This window comes from Parasteatoda tepidariorum, chromosome 1 (genome assembly GCF_043381705.1).
Source record: "Parasteatoda tepidariorum isolate YZ-2023 chromosome 1, CAS_Ptep_4.0, whole genome shotgun sequence".
Lineage (NCBI taxonomy): Eukaryota > Metazoa > Arthropoda > Arachnida > Araneae > Theridiidae > Parasteatoda > Parasteatoda tepidariorum.
In genome coordinates, this window is record NC_092204.1 from 86,103,613 (window position 1) to 86,124,161 (window position 20,549).

Below are 20,549 nucleotides of genomic sequence, written 5' to 3' on the forward strand. Positions count from 1 at the left end.
ATATATAAATTATGTATTTTTTAAAAAAACATTCAGGTTAGAAATAATATACAGCTATAAAAAATTAATTCTACAAAAAAATAATATAAATTTCTAGGATACTTTCAGGCTTTTTTCAAGTCTAATTCAATTCAATACTTTTGACGAGATATTTGTACTGAAGGAAATTAAGATAGTTATTTTTTTCAACTTGACGAAATGCTCGCTCAGAGCGGTTCATAAGAAATTCTCCGAAAATGTAGAAAATTTATGAGTTTCGAGTATCCATTTTTCACGCGGTACTTGTAAGAGATACTGCCTTTACTTTGACATGTGTTATGTATCCACAACAATAACATCTATGTTGCGAATTCGAGAAGAAAAGAAAAGAAAGAAAAGCTTAGATAATGAAAAACGTCAAAACAAATTCTACTCACTTAAACCACTAAAAAAAATTTTTTTTTCATTGATTCCAGTCTAAAATTAAGTTTCGTTCCATTCTCTAGACCCCTCTAAAGGGAAATCAACTGCCTATTGTACGTTTATACACAAAGTCGAAGAGGGCGGAGCTGTCTCGGGACATTATTTTTCCCCATTTTCCGGATGAATTCCCTGCTTTTCCAGGAATAAAAAAAAGTAAAGAAACGACTGAGCCCTCTACTGTATCTGGAAAGAGTAAAGGGGCGCGAAAATTGGAAAGCCCTAAGGCTGCGTTATTGCCTGTCGAATCCAATGTGACAAGGGCTTCTTCCTTAGTTTTGGGTTTGCGGTCATAGTCTGGGGAATTTTATTTTCTGTATCAGATTCGATTCTGCATGATTATAGATTTGAAATTCGAATAAAAAAAATATTGTTTCAATTATTGTTATGCCAGTAATTGCTTTAAGACGGTTTTTCGAAGGTGATGCCATTTCTATGCTATTGTGCTTTGCGAATAATATGATATTTTCATAACAACTGTGTTTTTCTAACAGCTATTATGACTGTTAAGCCAAATTTAGTCTATCTTTACCCAGCACTTTCATTGCTAGTTCTGAAAATGGTTGAATGAAATCATAGTTTTTTTGAAAATGAAAAACGTTTGGTATCTAGATATTTAGTATTTAAAAAATTACTCGAGTGCTGTATTATCTGGACTTATAAAATTTATCTGCTGTATTATCTGGACTTATATTCATTGAAATTATATTCACATTCAAGTTATCTGGACTCATATTCATAGAATAATTTTCAGCTAGGTGGAATAATCTCTCCAAATTGGTGGTTTTTAAAAAGTTTAATAACTTTTAAAATATTTAAGTTACGTATTCGTTCTAAAGCCCAGATAATTCTGTATGACAAGATGTTATATATAGCTTAAAATTATAAATTTTCTCAAGTATACAGCACCTAAACTGTTAATTTTTTGTTTTATTTGCTGAAAGTTAATCTAAAAACGATGGTAAATGAATAATCTTAGATGGCAGCCAAGTTCGTGATTTGTTTAATAAATTGTACTCCAAATTATATTAAAGTTATAGTATAAGCAGCAATAACTTTGTGTATTTATGTATTTATTTTTTATTTTTCCAAAAACTGAACACGGATAACTTTATTCTAGGCAAATCTTGGTTTCGGCCGATCAGAATCGTATATTAAACTCGAACAGCTTGGAGAAGGTTCATATGCTACTGTCTTCAAAGGGTTTAGTGAGTAAGTATACTTTTATATCGTCTTAAACTAAGCAAACGTCTATGAAATGGAAATAAAAAAGACCAGTTATGTATAGATATAAATAAAAAAAAATACATAGAATATATTCATGTCATTTGATAGCCATAATTATTGACTTTATCTGCAGTAAATTCACACAAATTAGATTAATTCCTTGCACACAGTCTCGATATTAAGTTTAATATTTTGAAAAAGCTAAAATTGGTGATATATCCTCTAGATGATGAATCTATGTTTATTTTAATTATTTTTGAACTTATCTGTTTACTGTTTTGTTCAATAAAGTTTATTTGTTTATTAAAAAGGATGAGTGAATAAAAAATTGTATTAGCCTTTCAATATTAAGACCTAAGGTTCAACCACAACTTAAAGTAGATATTACTTGATTTTTGTTTTTGTAAAATTATGAAACTCGACTGATCTGTATCAATATCAGATGTATAATGTATTTAAATTATCATATAAATAAATTTAGAATTAAAATGTACAAAAACGAAAATGCTCTTGAAACGTTTCATGGATTCAACAAAATAAATCAAACTTTTAACAGAATCACTGATACTGAATTCAATGATTGATTAAGATTAAAATGTCTGATATGTGTTCGCTTCGTCCACTTAAGAAAAATTTATTACTCTTGGAACCATAAATGATTATCCTTGGAACCATCTCATGTTTTTTTCTTGAATCTTTTCATGATTATCCCATGAATCCTTCTCATGATTATTCTCTGAGTTATCTCATAACTATTCCCTGAATCATCACATCGCTATTTCCTAACTCTTATTATGATTGTCCCTTGAGCCATCCTATTCAGCTAATTATCTGATTCTAATGATAATCTGATTGTTCCCTAAACCAAGCTAGGCCGGTAGTGATGTAACAAGAAAATAGTCTTTTTACACTATTAGAAAATTTAAAGTTCTTATTTATGGTTCAGTTAAGTAATTTATTCTTGTTTCAATTATTTGGCTGCAAATATCACCTCTTTTTGAAAAAAAATTAGAGCGATACACATTTTCATAGAAAGAAAAATTCTGAAGTGGCTGAATTAAATTGCGTCATTATTTACACTTTAATTTAAATTGAAATCAGGTGTAATTTTGTGTATTTTCCAATTTATTGATGCTCACTTGCAACAATGCGTGTTTTTTACAATTTTAAAGGAAAAAGAAGCGATAAATGTCAGTCAATTTCTAGAGGGGGGTGGTGGGCAACAAACAATCGGGAACCACTGGTCTAGATATTTATATAATGGTATCTATTTATTTTAAAATAAGCTTTTATATCAACAAAAATTTTCATTTTAAATTTGAAAGCAATAAAAAGACAGCTTTATTTAGAGAAATGCATCGTTTTCTAAATAAATATATTTATCTATAAACTCTTTATTTTCCAATTCAATCATCAACAGTCATAAAGTTTAATGCTACATTACGGTTTTTTTCCGATTCCATTATCTTCGTCTTTATCATTTTATTACTGAAGATGGCACCATAAAATAACTCTTTGGATACGGATGGAGCATCATTCTGTTTAGTTATAAAACCGAGCGAGTTTTTTATGAAGATGGTTCGTCTTCTATTAAACTTACACATTCAGCTCACTAAATTCCATATTTTATTGAAAGTGAAATGCTATGAACATTTTGTTTTCCTCCGGCTTTTCTGTAGTACTAATTTTAAGAAAAAGTTATGGGAATTTATTTTGTTGTTTCAACAAGTTTCTCTTTGTTAAGAGGTTACATAAAAATATTTATGTTTTTTGAAATATTTATATCAAACTACTTTTAAGCTTTCATTACTTTTAAAAACACTTGTTCGAAAGTATTTGGGAACAAATTTATAATTAAGAATCGTAAAACTTTTCCAATTTAAACAGTCACTACCATTTTTAAAATTCGCTCTAAGATAATTTATAAGCACAATATATGTTTTTAAATTTTAAATAAAATATGGTGTCTAATTATGCTTTAAGAACTTTTTTTCCCTAGTAAACATACGAGAAATAATCTATTCTTATATCACTTCCTTAATGGCTTATGAACGTTGAAAAGTATTGAAAAAGATTCTAGGGAACTTAGTTTCGAACTCAAAGGAGAAGTAAAAATGTTCAAATTATTCAAAATTCGTAATAGCAAAAATTAAAAATCGAAAATAGAAGATATGTACTTTATCACTGCATTATATTTAGTTAAGATGCGTTAAATAAGAAAGAAATTTTTCTTAAAATTACTCAATTTTTATGCTGATCTAGTAGTGGGACATTATTATAATAAATTAGAAAATTCATCTGCATAGCTAACGAACTCTAAACTTCAAGTTTAGTTTACGAATTCAGTTACCGTTCAGATTCGAATTTAATTTTTTAAACATTTCAGTCGATTTTAAGACTAATTCTGACTACATAGCTTCTACGACTGCATATATAGTTAATAAACTTCAATAAACTTAATTTACGAATTCAGTTACCATAGGGAATATAATTTAATTTTTTAAACACATATTTAGTCAATTTTAACACTAATTATGACTACATAGCTTCTACTACTGCATAGCTAAAGAACTCTAAATTTCAAGTTTAATTTACGAATTCAGCTAACGTTGAGATTCTAATTTAATTTTTTAAGCATTTTAGACGCCTTTAGGACTAATTATGACTACATAGCTTCTACGACTGCATAGCTAAAGAACTCAAAATTTCAAGTTTAATTTACGAATTCAATTACCGTTGAGATTCTAATGTAATTTTTTTAACATATATAAAGACGATTTTTACTCTAAATATTTCATTACAGTGAAACAATTTCAATAACAAAATAATGCAGATGTATAAAAAAAATCGAATGTACCATTCAACCATATTATTTGAAAGATATTCCGCAATTTCCCTTGCAGAACTGTTGTTGCTCAACTAAAGAAGGGAGTATTCGTTTGAGTGATAGCATCGGAATAAAAATAAATCCTCCCATTTTCTCGGTGGAAGCAGGAAATTGGGGAAACTTTCCACAGATGGCAGAGCTGAAAATGGTAGAAATCATTGAATTGTTGAAGGATACCATTCATACTTTATTGCTGAAGTGACCGTCGAAGTAAAAAAAATCTTCTCTAGCAAAAACGCTGCATGCATAATCTATGAATGGTGGGGAAAATCCAGACTTACCGTTTGAGTGGTCAATGCTTGAACTTTGATATTGAGTACATAAGCCATCGAGGGACCGAATAAAAATCTTGTTCATATGAGAATGCACCGTTAACAGGTGTTTTACATCATCAAATTTTGCAATCTCTTTTTTCGAATTTTTTAAGCTGGCCAAATTTCAAGTTTGCAACGACATTTTTTGGGGAATAATAATTTTTGGGGAATAATAATTTTTAGAGAATATTTTCAGTCCTGTAACAAAACAGAATTTATATAGTAGAATTTTATAACAGTGTTTAGTAGAAAAAAATTTCAGTTGTTAGTAAAGTACTGGTTTAGGTTTGCTAGGCATAGTTCTGTTACGGAAAAATGAAATTAAGTTATTATAGACTGACATATCTACAATGGAGACACTGTGGGTTTTCATAGTGATAGTTTGCCAAAATTAGTTCAATATGCAAGCAACTTTTAATAAAGAATGTGTTTTTGTTTTGTTTGTTTTTTACTTACAGATTAATGTTTTATTTTTGCACATAGGTGAATTTGTATTTTGGAAGATAGTCTTCCTTTTACTGCATAGTTTGGCAGGATCCCCTCATTTTCATCAGGCCTAAAATTCTATCTCAATTTCACTTGCCTTTGCAAACTCTGACTGCAGTGTATCTCGAAGTCGGAAAAGCTCACTGTTTGAAGTTGAAAGCCAGGTGCTAGACACCTGAGGGAAATTTAATAAAATAAAACGGTGACGACCGAAAAGGCTTTAACAGAAAAAAATTCAAGATGTATCTCAACTATCTCATAAAATCATTCAACGTTTCCGCAAAATTGCTCTAACCTTATTCGAAAAAATAAAATCATTTCCAGTTTAAGTTGATTAAGTTTCGTGAAATCAAGTTTAGATAGAGGTAAAGCATTAAGGTTGCATCATATTTGAGAGTTATAATTTAACAAGCGTAGAAATTGATCATAGATTTTTTCTTGCGATTAATTTTCGATATAAATTTAAAATAAGTACGATATAAATATAAAAATGCTGTATTAATGTCATATCGAACAATTACCTTAATACAAGTAATAATGGGTTCTACTTGAAACTAAAATGATCCTATAACAGAGAAATGCTAAGTAAAAACTTTACAGCTAATAATAATCAGAATAATACGCATAACAGTTTGTACAATTTTCTTTTATTGTGAATTAAAATCAGTTTTGAAAAGTCATTACTTTATCAGCTTTTGTTTACCTGAGTTATTGATTTAAAGTGGCTCTAAAGGGTGTTCGAAAATTCCCAAATTTCCGAAAATTTCTAAAGGCTGTCCGAAAGATTTGAATTTTACTCCACTTGTGCAATAAAATATTGCAAAAGAAAAAAACTAAGACATCAGAACACCTGATAGTCCAGAGTTACAAAAAATAATGCACCGTGTGAATGAAACTCACGTTATGGTTGTTAAGCAATATTTCGAGCGCTGTTGAGTCCTACCCTGAAAGTATAGTTTCCCGTTTTGGTGATCAGAATTGACAGCCCAGATCATGCTACTGAACACCGTAAGACCATTTTTTGAAGCTAAGAAATATGCTACAAAGCCCATAACCTTCCACGCTATGTGATAGAAAATTGAGCACTGTTTTAAAGAAATTCAGACACGTATTTATGCTAAATTGTTATTGCAATTTTTGACAAGAGAATGAGTCGGTATTAACAAAACTGCCCAGGCTATTTACCCGACATTTTTTCATACCGACACTATAAAGTTATTTATCATTCTTAAAATGTATTTTGCACCCGCAGTGGCACAGTGCTTAAGACACTGAGATATCACTGTGAAAATATCTAAACGAGGTTTTGCGATTTAAAAAGACTGCATTAAAACGATTCCAATCATTAAAAAATTCTGATAATGGTATTGAAAATATTCTGAAAAAACTGTGCTGGGTTTTGAAACAATGTTAGACGGAACAATCCACAAATGTTACACCTATGTCCCCTTGGGTTATTTTCCCTGAACTTTGACAACACAGCGATTCCAATTTCTATTTGAAAGTTGGAAAATTAATTCCTTTTCACTTGATAATACTCTTTGATTGGAAGAAAATAGTCGGTAACAAAAATATTATACTATGTGTAATCAAACCATAATCACAGTCCTTAATATATATTTCTAGACTCCTTGTCAATATTCAGGTCAAAAAAGTATCTGCTTAAGTGATCGCAAGTTACTATTTAAAAGAGAAAGAAGCATAAAAACTAATGAAATCTATTTAATAACTATTGAGGATGGTGGAACGAACTGAAAACATTATAACCCTTATTGAAATAGAGAAGTGTTAAAAAACGATCATTCGAAACATTTCTATGCAATTTCTTACTACTAATTCAAGAGGTTTCAATATTTTTTTTCGTTGCATCTTCCTTGCTTTAATATGGATCTGAGATCTCTAATTTGCAGACTTTTTTTACTTAATTTCTGACAATAATTGTAAAAATACATATTTAAGACAGTGATAATGCAACACCCTCTGTATACCCATAAAAAATTCGTTAAATTGATTTTTTTTTGTCTGAATTAAATTATGTGAATACATAAAACTTAAATCTTGAACAGTATTGATAAGAATTAATAATTTAAACCCATTTCAGTTTTATCGGTCTGTTCTTTTTAATGAAGTGATTCTCAAAGAAAGAAAATGAGAACTACTCCACCATTCATAAGCATTGATTTTTCGTTTTTAACTTAAAAAGTATATGTATTCCCCAGATTTTTTTTTCTGGAAGTTCTAGTTTTCTTCTTCCTGCCACGACGCAGCTGTGATTTTGGAATATAAAATGAGTTATCCGGTCAATTTTGTCAGATGGAACTGTTCTGAGTTTAATGCAAATACTTCTGCCATTTTTCACGAAGCTGGTCAGGAAAAGAACTTTTTAGCGTTTAAAGATTTTTTTTCTAAAACTAAACTCTTTTTTTATATATAAACTTCTGCTTTTTTGAGTAGTTGATCTTTAAATGTTTAAGCCTTTTTTGCCTTCTTTTCTGAAACTTTATTTTTAATTTTTTCTTCAAAATATATCACTTTCGTGATACCCCGAATGGTTAAAAATTATGCAAATTCGAGAAAATTTTCCCTGTTGCAGAAAACTAAATTTCGCAAAAATCAAAAATTGCATTATAGATAATAGCTGTTATGTTTCCCAGATGTGTTGAATAATCCCAGATGTGTTAATATATATATATATATATATATACTACCAGTNTATATATATATATATAGGGTTTTATCTAGATTCTTTACAATTCTCATAAAAACAGAAAGAAAAGCCATTTTTGCACCACTTCTGCTTTCAGTGCCAATGAAATCCGAACAGATCTCTACAATGCTTCCTCAAAAGTGGACACGGGAAACATTTTTGCTTCCGAATTGTGGACGATCACCGAATTTTACGGCACCTCACATATAAAGTCCATGACAGTTTCACAGTTCAGAATGCTGTTAAGTCTTCCCCTCCCCATAAGGTAATAAATGCCGAAAACGTGAGACAAACGCTTCCCTTTCACTAAACGAGTATTGACGTCCTTAAAGGAAGATCCGGAGGAAGCCGGTCCATTCACGTGCGACGGCTGTTCTTAACGACTTAGATCCATCCATTCTAATGAATGCATAGAACAGAACCTAACAGTTTCCACCTACTGTCGAGAGAATCATGTTTCGACAGTTGAAAGGAGAGCAGTCGGCCAAATATTTCAGGGAAGATTTGTCATGTGTGATGTGAAATGTTACGTCTGGTGCTCCTTTTTGGTTTGTCACCTTAAGTGGAAGTGATTTGTGGACAAGTGTCGTCAATTGACGGCTATTCTTCTTGATGGGAAAATACATCCCTAAGGGATTTATATATACATATATATATGAATACAGAGTTACGATTTTTTCAATGGAACTAGAAATATCGAATTAGAAAAAAAGATAAATATTCTATACAAAATAAGATATTTTTGATAATTTTGTTTTATAATAAATATTAACGAAACCAATTATTTTAAACTCATTTTGCTCTTATCTGTTTTAATCTATTCAAGACCACCAACTTTCTTATACTTATAAACTAAATTACAAACATGCAAAAAACTGACACATTTTAGCAAGCATAAAAACAATTTGGCATTTTTTATTTCGTATTTTTAATTCCTTTTTCTTTCTTCTTATTTTGTAATAATTAAACGTGCCCCGAGGTTGTATTAAGGGAATCACTTCATGTTTAAATATATTTATTCATTTATTTATTTTTTGTGTTTTTGTTTAAATCTTTGTACTATATGAAACAAAATTGTAATTATTTTAATTTTAAAAAAAAGATTTTTTTTAATAAATAAAAAAATGCACACTCATTGTTAGAGAAAAATGAAATTTATCAGTCATTAATGTCCTTAACTCCATTTACAATACTCTATTGTCAATATGTAAAAATTGATGTTCAGAAATGCTGTATTTTAACATTATTGGCATAGAAATTCAGCTACGGGAAGTAAACCTTTTAAATCAATTATGTATTTAAAAAGAAATCTAATAATTCATTGCTCATAAACATTTTTAGCTTATTACATACGTTATACAAAATATTTATTGCTTATTACATATTAATTGTTATGTAAAAAGTAACGAAAATTTTGTTTTTTAAATGAGGAAAAATGGAAGATGAATATCTAGTTAACTTTCGTTTGGTATGGTACATAAAGAAATAATAAGAGTTATCTATGACAGAATGTTAGTTGAACTGAATAACTCTAATATTATTAAATTAAATCTACACGATATATGTTCAAGAATTTAAAAGTAACTCCAAGAAGCTTTGGAACCACTATCGAAGAATCCGTAACCCAAGTTTAGGACTGAGCTGATAGATTGGACCTTCTTGAAACTGACTGCACTCTCAAAAAAAATTGTTCAAAGTTGCGCCATAATGTCGAAACTTTGAATGATAGTGAGATGCTGATTTGCTGTAACATAAATAAGGAGTTACAGTGAACCATGTACTCGATCAAGTTAAACCGTGCAGTCTAATCATATTTAAGAAATAATATAAAAGGGTTTAACTTAGCACTATATTAAGATTACAGAAAAATTAAACAATAATATGGTTCAACATGCTCCCAAACTTTTAAAAACATGGTCTATAAAAATTTCCCAATTGTTTCAGGAGACAAGTCAAAAACTATTTCTCTGATTCTGGAACTATGTGAAAATGTCTTCACAGAGTTACAGAAATTAATAAAAAAAATTAATTTTAATGTGTCGAAAAAAAATTTCATAAGCATATTTCACATTAAAATTGAAAATAAATTGACTGTTCATTTGCAACATTCTTTTTATTCAAATTTCATTAGATTTAAATAACAGAATCGTACATTTTAACTATTCTTGTACATGGACTGAATGTGTTTTTTCCTTCGAATATGAATTTAAATATTTTAAGCTCAACTGCATCATCTAACAATAACGTTTCTGGTTTTAGATTAAATAATAGAGTAGTTGCTTTAAAAGAAATTCGCCTACAGCCTGAAGAGGGCGCTCCTTTCACCGCCATCAGAGAAGGTAAGAGTTGAATCGCTCTCAATCATCATTTCAAAAGTTTTCCTCTAGTGGCATGCCTTCATGACAGGTCATTCAGCACAGCCGATGACCAGCTTGTCCCTTGACGATAAAGAATCATTTGCCTTTCCGCACTTTCTCCACAAAATATGAAAGGCCATTTCATATGCCATAACATGACAACTTTCTAAGCTGCTCATTTGAATTTATCAATTCGACTTGTCCTTATAGAAAAACACGTTAATAAAAATATTTAAATCAGAGTTAAATCACTTCTGATGATACTTTTCTGAAAATGCCTTTGTTTTTAATCCCTAAAAAAATTGACTAATAAAGATATTTAAATCTGAGTTAAATCGCTTCTGGTGATGATTTTATGCAAAAGTGTATTTTTTTCATCTCTATAGAAAAACTCATTAAAGATATTTAAATTAGGTTTTTCCTAAACTTGTGATGTTTTTAGGAGAAACTTCCTGGATGTTTTTCATCTCTAAAAAAACTCATTACTAAAAGAATTTAAATGAGAGTTTAGTTAGAGCGGTAGTGTATTTAAGTATTAAAGCCGTTGAAAAAAATATTTTTTCAATTAACAACTAAAATTTTGAAAAAAATTGATAATTTTCTCAGCTCAATTCACAAAAAATCATTTCCTTTTGCTTTGAAACTTTTATTTTATCCCGTAACTTACATTTCCTCAGATTTTTTTTTACAGACAAAATGTATATGATAAAAGTCAAGATAGTTGGAGTGTCTTAATATTTGCTTCTTGCACAAAAATTTCAAATATCGAAATTAGTAATTCTTTAATATTTAGATGATAATATTTGATAACATTTTATGAACTTTATATTTTTACTGTTTTTATATCATCATAAAAATCGTCAGTAATTTGCTTTATAATATGGGAAATATGTTAAAAAAATATAAAAATAAAAGAATTTATCTCAGATTCCCCAAAGCTGCGCACTTAAGTCCATAACATACATAAAAGTTATCTACCGAAAGACATGATTTTATTTCAAAATTCAATTGTATGCAAATTTACATTTTTCATTACATTAATATAAACCATTTTAAAAGACTATATTAAAATAGTTTGCGTAACAAGGGTTTATATTCTATTTTTATATTTTTAATTGATACAAACATTTATAGACTAAAAACTATAAAACACAATCTGCAAAATTTTTTTTTGTTTTTTTTTTTAAAGTTTAAATTCATATTTAAATTTTACAATTGTTTTTACGCAATGAATCCTAAAATAAAACTTACAATTATTGTAAAGATTTTATTGAAATAACATGTTTTATTTTATTTATTTATTTAAAAAAAATTTTTTGCCACGAAAATTTATTTTTGGCCCATTATGTGCCATGCAAATGTTATGTATTTGTAAACTTAATAAAGATTCAGCTGTTTCGGTCTGAATTTCTATGTTTTTTTTCACTTTCCATACTAACTAATTATACGAAAAAAATTAATTACTATTTACTTCATTGTATATTTCTAAACTTTTTCAACTTTATTTTTTTATTGTATGGCTTTTTGATGTAAATCTATTAATGAAATAGTTTCTGAGAAATTAAACTTAAATTTAAGATTTAAGGATGAAAAAAAGCGTAATAGGAAAGCAGATTTAAAAATGATATGTCTATTTTGACTTATTGTTGAATAAAAGCGTAAAACTGTAGTAAAATTTCATTTTTTGTGTTAAATCATCAATGAATAAACCATTCAGTCATTTTGATATATTTATATAGACGGGTAGATATATCTTATGTTCAATCTATTTTTCAGCTTCCTTACTTCGTGGCTTGAAACATGCCAATATTGTAACTCTTCACGACATCATCCATACACGGGAAACTCTCACATTTGTATTCGAATATGTCGTAAGTACAAAGAATTTCAATTATAATTTCTATAACGATTGAATAGAAAAATCTGTAAATTATTTTTAATACTTTGTTGTTGTTATGCTGCTCTGATATTTTCAAAATCATCATTATGCCTGCTGTTGTTGTATTTGTTCATCAAATAGTATTTGAGCTAATTATAAACCTAATTATTGAAAGTAAAATAATAATTATTTCAACGATAAAATTTGGCAATGATTAATACTAGTTTTGGAAGGTGAAAAGTAAATGAAACTTTCGAAATATATAATTGGATTAATTCAAAAACAGATAATAATAGAACTATGAAAAAATAGATAGATTCAACCAGTTAAATTGTAAAAACAGCAATCCACAAAATAACGCTTGGAAAAAAAAAACTTAACTACGGAATAGTCGCTGCTATCAGGTTAATTTAATTATGTAAACCAAATTATTAAATGCCTGCTGTTCAGAAACTAAAATCGAAATAATAAATAAAAGATAGCTGCTTTTTGAGGTATGCAATATTACACAATTATCACAAAAAAATGAAATAAAAGTTATCGTTTAAATATGAATCATAGAAAGCACAAAACATGCCTTATTTTTACTAGGAATTAAAAACATTTACAATAAGCATTAAAACAGATTGCCAAAACATATATAAATTACAATATTTCATCTTTTTTTTCTCAGTGTGTTTTATTATTAAAATTAAAATTCCAAATTTTGTTAGCCGTAAAAAACTGTTACCTTATAATAACAACGAGGATATGAAAGCTAAAATCAAATGTTAGTTTTTCTTCAGCTCTATCTTTATACCATAGATGGCTATTTCTAACTTTCTAATTTTAACATTCTAATACTAAGTAGCACATTTACTCACTACCATATTTAAAAAATTACATTATTAACTTTTGTGAGATACATACTACCGTAGAATAATATAAATAATTCTAAAACCATTTAGCAATATAAATATAGCATTCAAATATAAATATTCTTGTGAGTATCCCTTATACAAACATTTGTGCCAACTGCATTTTTTAATCAAATTGAATTGATTTAAGAAAAAGAAAATATTTTAATATCTGAGTGGGGATTTTTAATCAGTGATAATTTAAACACTCTACAGCAGCTTATTTCAATTTTGTAATTAAAAAAAGAAAAAAGAATAGAAAGAAAGATCAGTTAGAATGCTTTATAATGTGGTGAGCTCAGTCATATATTCTTCATTTTCCCCGTTTTAGCTTTAAAAAAAGTAATTAGCGCATTTTGTACATAGGTAACACATTTTGCACAATTAACTTCAGCCAGATATCCCAAAAATAACCGACAATAAACATGAAGTAATTTTTTTTTAAAAAATCGCTTAAAGAAAACCAAAGAGAGATAGGAACGCCCTGTACGCTGCACTTCAATCAACACCGCCATCTGTAGGTGAAATTTGAATTTAAATTCTAGATTTACTTGGACTACTGGTATAGTTTCTTCAGCAAACTGTACATTTTTATCTCCTTCCATTTTTCTTTAACAGATATGAAAAATCTGCCAACCTGTAAATGTAATTACAGTTCTATTATGTTTTGTAATAATAATTTTGTTTATTTTTTTGAAAAACTTAAGTTTTACTCTCATTGTATTTTTGAATATTCTATCATTATCCTTGTAAATAAGTTATTAAGATACAAATTATACTTATATAACTCTATTTCATAAATATTTTTTCAGCATACAGACTTAAGCCAGTACTTAGAAAGACACCCCGGTGGACTTCATCCTAAAAACATTAAAGTTAGTTGTTTCTTTTCACTAAAAATATCAACTTTTTACAAAAATCATTGATTACTTCTTAATTCTGTTATAAATGAAGTATAATAAACGAACAAATACATTTTTTACTTTTTTTCAGTTATTTATGTTTCAACTTCTTAGAGGATTAGCCTTTTGTCACCAAAGACGAGTATTACATAGGTACGTATGTAATTTAAAGCATATTTTATGTTTTATCTCAACTTGCAATCGAATCGAATTAATTTAAATTAACTCAGTTTCTCATATCACCACCCTTTATGTACACTCTTAAGAAAATCAATTCAATGTTGAATTTAAAGATAATAATACGTTGCAAGTTTACTGCAAGCTTACGAATGTGTTGAATTAAACTCTTTCTCTTCAAATTGACCAAGCGTGACCAAATTTAAGAAGAATGATTTTTTAATCCAACCTATCAATCATCATACTAATGCTATAGCAAATTTGTAAAAATTCATTCGCTTTAATGTGAAAGATCATAATTATCGAAAAGTAATGGTTTGTCAAATTTCGGCATATTATTACGGAATTAAAAATGATAAACAAAATCAATAGTTTATTCTATTAATTTATATTATTTTTTTAAGTTACACTTCAAGAAATACTCGCTGTTTTCTCTGAATTTATCCGCACATTTACCAGTTTAAAGTCATTTTGTTGACAGGACGGTTTTTCTCCATTTTCACCCTAATCACAAATCAGTCAGTTAAAAATTTAGCTTTTGCCATGCAAATTTGTGTTTCGTGACATAAATTTACCTATTCTCCGATCATTTTACTATTACTTTCTATACTTCATGACTTCAGCAATTTAGCAATTACTTTATAGTTACGTTTTAGCAATTACTTTACAGTTTTGAACTGCGATTCGACTTTATTATCAAATGTATGCAATTTTGAAGCAAAATTCTTACTGTCACAATTTCTTCATAATAAAATACTTGAACTCAGGCGACACAGAGTACGCATCTCTCAAATGAAGTGTCCCAGGTTCGACACCTAGTCGATAAAAATTCTGACGACACAAAATTTTCGCATCTGGTGCGAGTACTGATTTGCTTCAAATGTTCACGGAAAAAACTTTTTTCCATATGGTTAAAATCAGTTGAGGCAATAGATTAATTCTTGTTGTAATTACTTGTTTTGCTACGGTAAAATGCCAATCTGATAAAGGATTTTCTTCATAATTTTTGCGAAAAAAACTTATTCTTGTATGGTAAAAATTTTTTGAGGCTACTGATTTATTATGTAAATTATACGGTTTTGTGCAACCAACCCAACTGCTGGTTTTGAACCGTGAATGTTACAGGCTTTTCCATAGTGTACGGAAGGCAAAATAAATTTTGAATGCACGTACATTTTAAAAGCTGGTTTTTATTTTGTTATGACTTAAACTTTACACCTTTTACCGTTGATTTAGTCACGATTTTCCTATTAAATATCAACGATGATAATAAATATTCTAAAAATATATATATATAGATAGATAATATGTATATAATAATAAATATTCCAAAAATATGCATTAAAGCAACCTGAATAATTATTATGTAACATAAAAATAATGTAAATGCATTACGAGAATATTTCATTAAATTATTTTAATTTTAGAATTTCCATTTCAGGGACCTTAAACCTCAAAATCTGTTGATCAGTGAAATTGGGGAGCTTAAATTAGCAGATTTTGGTAATAAATCTAAAATTAATATCTATTTTTACTTTTTAGTCTTCATCAAAAAATACATAATTCCATTATAATTTATTTTATTTTAAATTTGATTCCTTGTACTTTATTATACAGGCCTAGCTCGGGCGAAATCAGTGCCTAGTCGAACGTTTTCACACGAAGTTGTCACCCTTTGGTACAGGCCACCAGATGTATTGTTAGGCTCTACAAATTACTCCACATCACTAGACATGTGGTAAGTCTATAGACTTCTTTAAATGTTAACAGTTTAAGTTTACTTCTTGTATTATAATAATTAATTATAATGGTTGTTGATAATGATTAATTATAATCAAATTAATTTCGTATATGATTACAACAATTGGGATAAAAATAATAAATGATTTTGGCCATCATATGTGCATTATTAGACAGAATGCGTAAAAAAGCCCTGCAGCCTATATGGCTAGGTTAGTCCGTTAAAAGTTAGCATTCACTTTTTTCTCTATTATTCACAGATTAATAAAAACTTAATTAGTAATTTTATCATTATAAACTAAAATTTTATCATTATAAAATAAAATAACAGTCGACATGTTTTAAGCTCTCAAAAAATGAAGCAATTTTCAGAACTTGCTAGATATGAATGAAAAGAAATGACGAAAAATAAATTATAAAGGTGAGCAATAAAGCTAGAAGAATCTCAGTAGCCGAAAAAAGAATAAAAATAAACATGAAAAAACAGAACAAGAAAAACCACTGTAATTGAGAGAGTCAAATCAAAGCAAAATGCCATTCCGCGGGTTCAGCTTTATTTTGCGTTTTTCATTGGCAAGATTACATTCCAAATCACTTTCGCTAACGTGCGGCAAGTCTTGTAAATGGGTGCCTGTTTTGAATGCTTGAAATAGGTCGACTAATCTGCATATTTTAAAAGCGAATCAATTCTTTTAATCAAGTGAAGATTCTCTTACCACTTCAATTTCTTGGGGTTATTCTTTTAAAACTGATGTTTATCAGTTATGGAACATTTTATCTCTCTCTCGTATGCCTTTTTAGGCAGAGGGGTGCGATTATTCTTGTTTTGCAGTGGAGCCATCTATGGCCAAGAATTCGACTTCTCCCACATCCATACATCATACTCGTTTGTAGGGCAGACCCATTCATTCACAGATAGTAATTTTGACCTGAATCAGAAAACGATCTATCTCCAATCCAATACCCCCAGAGGTATTGATTTGTTATGGGAACATGGAGGACTTTGCGATTCGACAGATTTAACTTGCTTCAGTCACCATTTACTACACGGGGAGTCTTTGGCCGGCTGGGTTCGAACCCACGAACTCTCGGATATGGGTCCAGCGCATTACTGACCAGGCTATTCCGGCCCGAAACATTTTATATTTGGCTGTAATAGAAGACATCAATTTACTCTCTAAAATATTTAAATAAGATAGATCAATAATACGTTTTTTTAACACTTTTATTTTGTTTTTGCATTTATTATATTAAAATTTATCATGTTTAGAATGCATAAAACTATACTAATTTTATAAATTCTAAATATGATTTTTCTCAAATTCATTACACGCGTTCTTTCTATGAGCTCTTAAACAATATAAGACATTTAATTTTTCTACACGTAACTGCAACTGTAACATAATTTAACTAAATTTAACCTTCTCTTCTTTGAAGGGGAGTTGGTTGCATCTTTGTGGAAATGATTATAGGAAAAGCAGCATTTCAAGGTATGAAGGATACGATGGATCAACTCGACAAAATATGGAGGGTAAGAATCATCACACTCCTAAAAATTATTTTGACTGAAAACTTAACAATCAATAACAAAACAATGGGAACCATAATAAACTATCATCAACTTCTTTTGCTAGGAAAATTGCTCTATTGTCAAAAACTTCTTGATAGACCTAAGTTTTTTATAAATCGATTACTTTTAAAATATTAGTCATAACTTATATTTTAAATTTTCCTATAAAATCACTTTAACCATATTCAGGAAATTTTTTTTCTAAATATCTAATAAATAGTACCTTTATATATAAAATAAATACTTAAACGATCAATTGCAGAAATAAATAAAAAAAATGTGCAGCATTAACATTATATATTTTAACCAATCAGTTCGTATGAAATATGAATTATGACATTTTAAGGCGTGCAGCAAAGAGCACCAGTTGCAGGGACCTATGCTTCATAGCTACATAATATTAATGCAAAGAGTAATTATATTTAGATAAATATTGTTAAATATAACTAATATTTATGTATTAAAAGGCAGCGAGATATTGATAAATTTCATGTACCAGATGAAAGAAGCTCACTCTACTCTGTAAGAAATTTGATTGTCTGTATGTATGAATAGTTTCAGAAAATACAATGCAAATTGTGGTTTTTGCAGAAATTCGTTAAACTTTTTAGAATCACATTATTAAGCATTACAAAACTCTGTATTGGTCTGCTTTTGGTATCTAAAAATTCGATTAGGCAGGATGTTCTGTATAGATAATTGATATATGCTTAATATGTACTTTCAGAATCTTTTTCATAAATAAAGTCATAAAAGTATATGTATTAGAGATCGAAAATTGATAGCTTAACAAGAAAAAAACAAAAACGATATCGAAACTTATCGCATCACTAGTGAGGACAGAATTAAAAATATTGAAACCAATTTTATAACCTGACAAAACTCAGAGGTTTTTCTAATAATCTCTTTTTAATTTCTCATTCGAAATAATAAGTCTGTCTTCATTAGTGATTTGTAAATTTCGATAGTGCTTTACTTATTATATGCGTTTTTTTATATCTGATGAATAGAAATTTAGCATCCATAATATGTGCATTTTTTTTTTTCACTTTTCCTTGGATTTTAAAATATGTAGTATGAGTGGTTTCCATATAACCTATGCATTTATTTTATTTTATAACCGGCGTTGAACCCGATTTCTGAGTTAAATGTTTAACTCCGTAACCTTTGAGCCAAGACAAGACCTGAAACTAGCATTAGGACAAACTAGCCTTCGTGGAAGATGTTTTAATGGAATTAACCCGCATTTGCATTACATGGAGAAGAAAATCCCAAAAACCACTCATGGTTAGCCCAACTGCAAGAGGATTCTAACACATGATCCGTCTACCACTGAGAATATTTTGCGTCAGTACTATAGTCAGAGCGAGAATTCGTATCAACCAGTCACATATGGGTTTGAAACAGGCTCACCACCTTGGGAGAAGAGCGCTCCATCCCCTGAGCCACCGTGGCTCAACTATGTATTAATAATTTTAAAATTACACTAATTCTATACTATTAGTTTGCAGCATGGTAAAGCACGTCCTTCTGGATAAATTTTTAATTACACGCTGGTTATGCAATATTTTATACATTCATTTCATTATTACGTCTTTCAGGTTTTGGGAACACCTACTGAAGACACGTGGGATGGCGTGTCATCACTACCCAACTATAAACCTCGTAAGCAATTATTTTAATATTGAGTTCTATTTACAATTGAATCAGCATGTCTAACTTTGTAAATTGTATATTGCAGATAAATTTGGTCGTTACCAATCCCAGCCTTTATCAGGAGCCTTCCCTAGAATTACAGAGATATTACATGGTGAAAAATTGGCCTACAGTTTTCTTCAGGTAATGGAAAAATCCAAATCAAATTACGGTATAAAGTACGGGCACTTAGTAAATTGCACTTAGTACGGTAGCATCCTCCATAAATTCCATTTAATCTTAAAATTCATTTCTACCGTATAATATTATACCTTTACCGTAATTATACCGTAATAATATTTATTTGATTAGAGTGATTCAATGATTTTACTGTGATTATGACTGTAAAAATTGTGGTATATCAGCTTTTTTGTTCCATAAATTTCCAGATAAAAAGGAATTTTACGCATCCTGAGTGCCGGTATTTTTTACAATTATTTGATCCGGAATTTTTTACAGTGCACTATTGCGCTACGGTATTTTGAAAACTAACCGTTTTGGTACTATTATCACTTTATAAAAAACATTTTATGAAATGCATGTTCATTTGGCTATGGGAAAGCCAAAACAATGAGTAATTTTTATCAAAAACCTTTGGTAAAATTAACAATAAAATATGAACATAAACATAAAATTATAAATAACATAAAGTTAGGTGAATGTGGTGAAATTTGGTAATTTTGGCATGAAATAAAGACCGTTTATTTAGTCAAATTTATTTTTCAGTAAGCGTATTTTTTACTAAATGTCCGGTAAACCGTTATACCCATGAAATTACCAAACGAATTTTTGAAATACCGTATATTTTGGTTTTTATAACCAGAATTATGGTGTTTGTTTCATAGAAATATCATAATCATAAAGTATAATTTTAACAAAAAAATTTTCTCCGTGTAGGTATTTTATAAGGAACTGAAAACATTCATATATTACCTAAAAATTCTATTAAATACCTATGGAATGTCGAAGATTGCCGGTAACACATATACATGTTTCTTTACAATTTTTTAGTTTCGTCTCATGTGAAATAAATTTTATTACAGTTACAACCTCGAATGAGGATATCAGCCAGTGAAGCATTGCGTCACATTTACTTCAAAGAACTCCCGCCCAAACTCTTCGACCTGCCAGAACGTAAGCATATTTATAAACTAATTTTTTAATAAATCATGACATAATTCTGCTACCTAATTATATATTATATATCTATATATAATATTAATTATATATATTTAATATATATATAATTATAT

At 28.9% G+C, this 20,549-nt stretch overlaps 2 protein-coding genes across 5 annotated transcripts in view; both read left to right on the top strand.

Annotated features, from left to right (window-relative positions):
• The window catches only part of LOC107437075 (cyclin dependent kinase Eip63E), a 108,153-nt gene that overhangs the window by 81,746 nt on the left and 5,858 nt on the right, over positions 1 to 20,549 (top strand). For all 4 annotated transcript variants that reach the window (XM_043047146.2, XM_016048957.3, XM_043047147.2 and 1 more), the window contains exons 6-16: positions 1,580 to 1,671; positions 10,340 to 10,419; positions 12,214 to 12,308; positions 14,025 to 14,087; positions 14,206 to 14,267; positions 15,733 to 15,794; positions 15,909 to 16,029; positions 17,469 to 17,562; positions 19,203 to 19,266; positions 19,343 to 19,440; positions 20,340 to 20,430. In XM_043047146.2, coding sequence (XP_042903080.1) covers positions 1,580 to 1,671; positions 10,340 to 10,419; positions 12,214 to 12,308; positions 14,025 to 14,087; positions 14,206 to 14,267; positions 15,733 to 15,794; positions 15,909 to 16,029; positions 17,469 to 17,562; positions 19,203 to 19,266; positions 19,343 to 19,440; positions 20,340 to 20,430 — 922 coding nt within the window. The remainder of the gene's footprint in view (positions 1 to 1,579; positions 1,672 to 10,339; positions 10,420 to 12,213; positions 12,309 to 14,024; positions 14,088 to 14,205; positions 14,268 to 15,732; positions 15,795 to 15,908; positions 16,030 to 17,468; positions 17,563 to 19,202; positions 19,267 to 19,342; positions 19,441 to 20,339; positions 20,431 to 20,549) is intronic.
• The window catches only part of LOC107437082 (mus81 structure-specific endonuclease subunit), a 104,819-nt gene that overhangs the window by 32,014 nt on the left and 52,256 nt on the right, over positions 1 to 20,549 (top strand). The window lies entirely within an intron of this gene.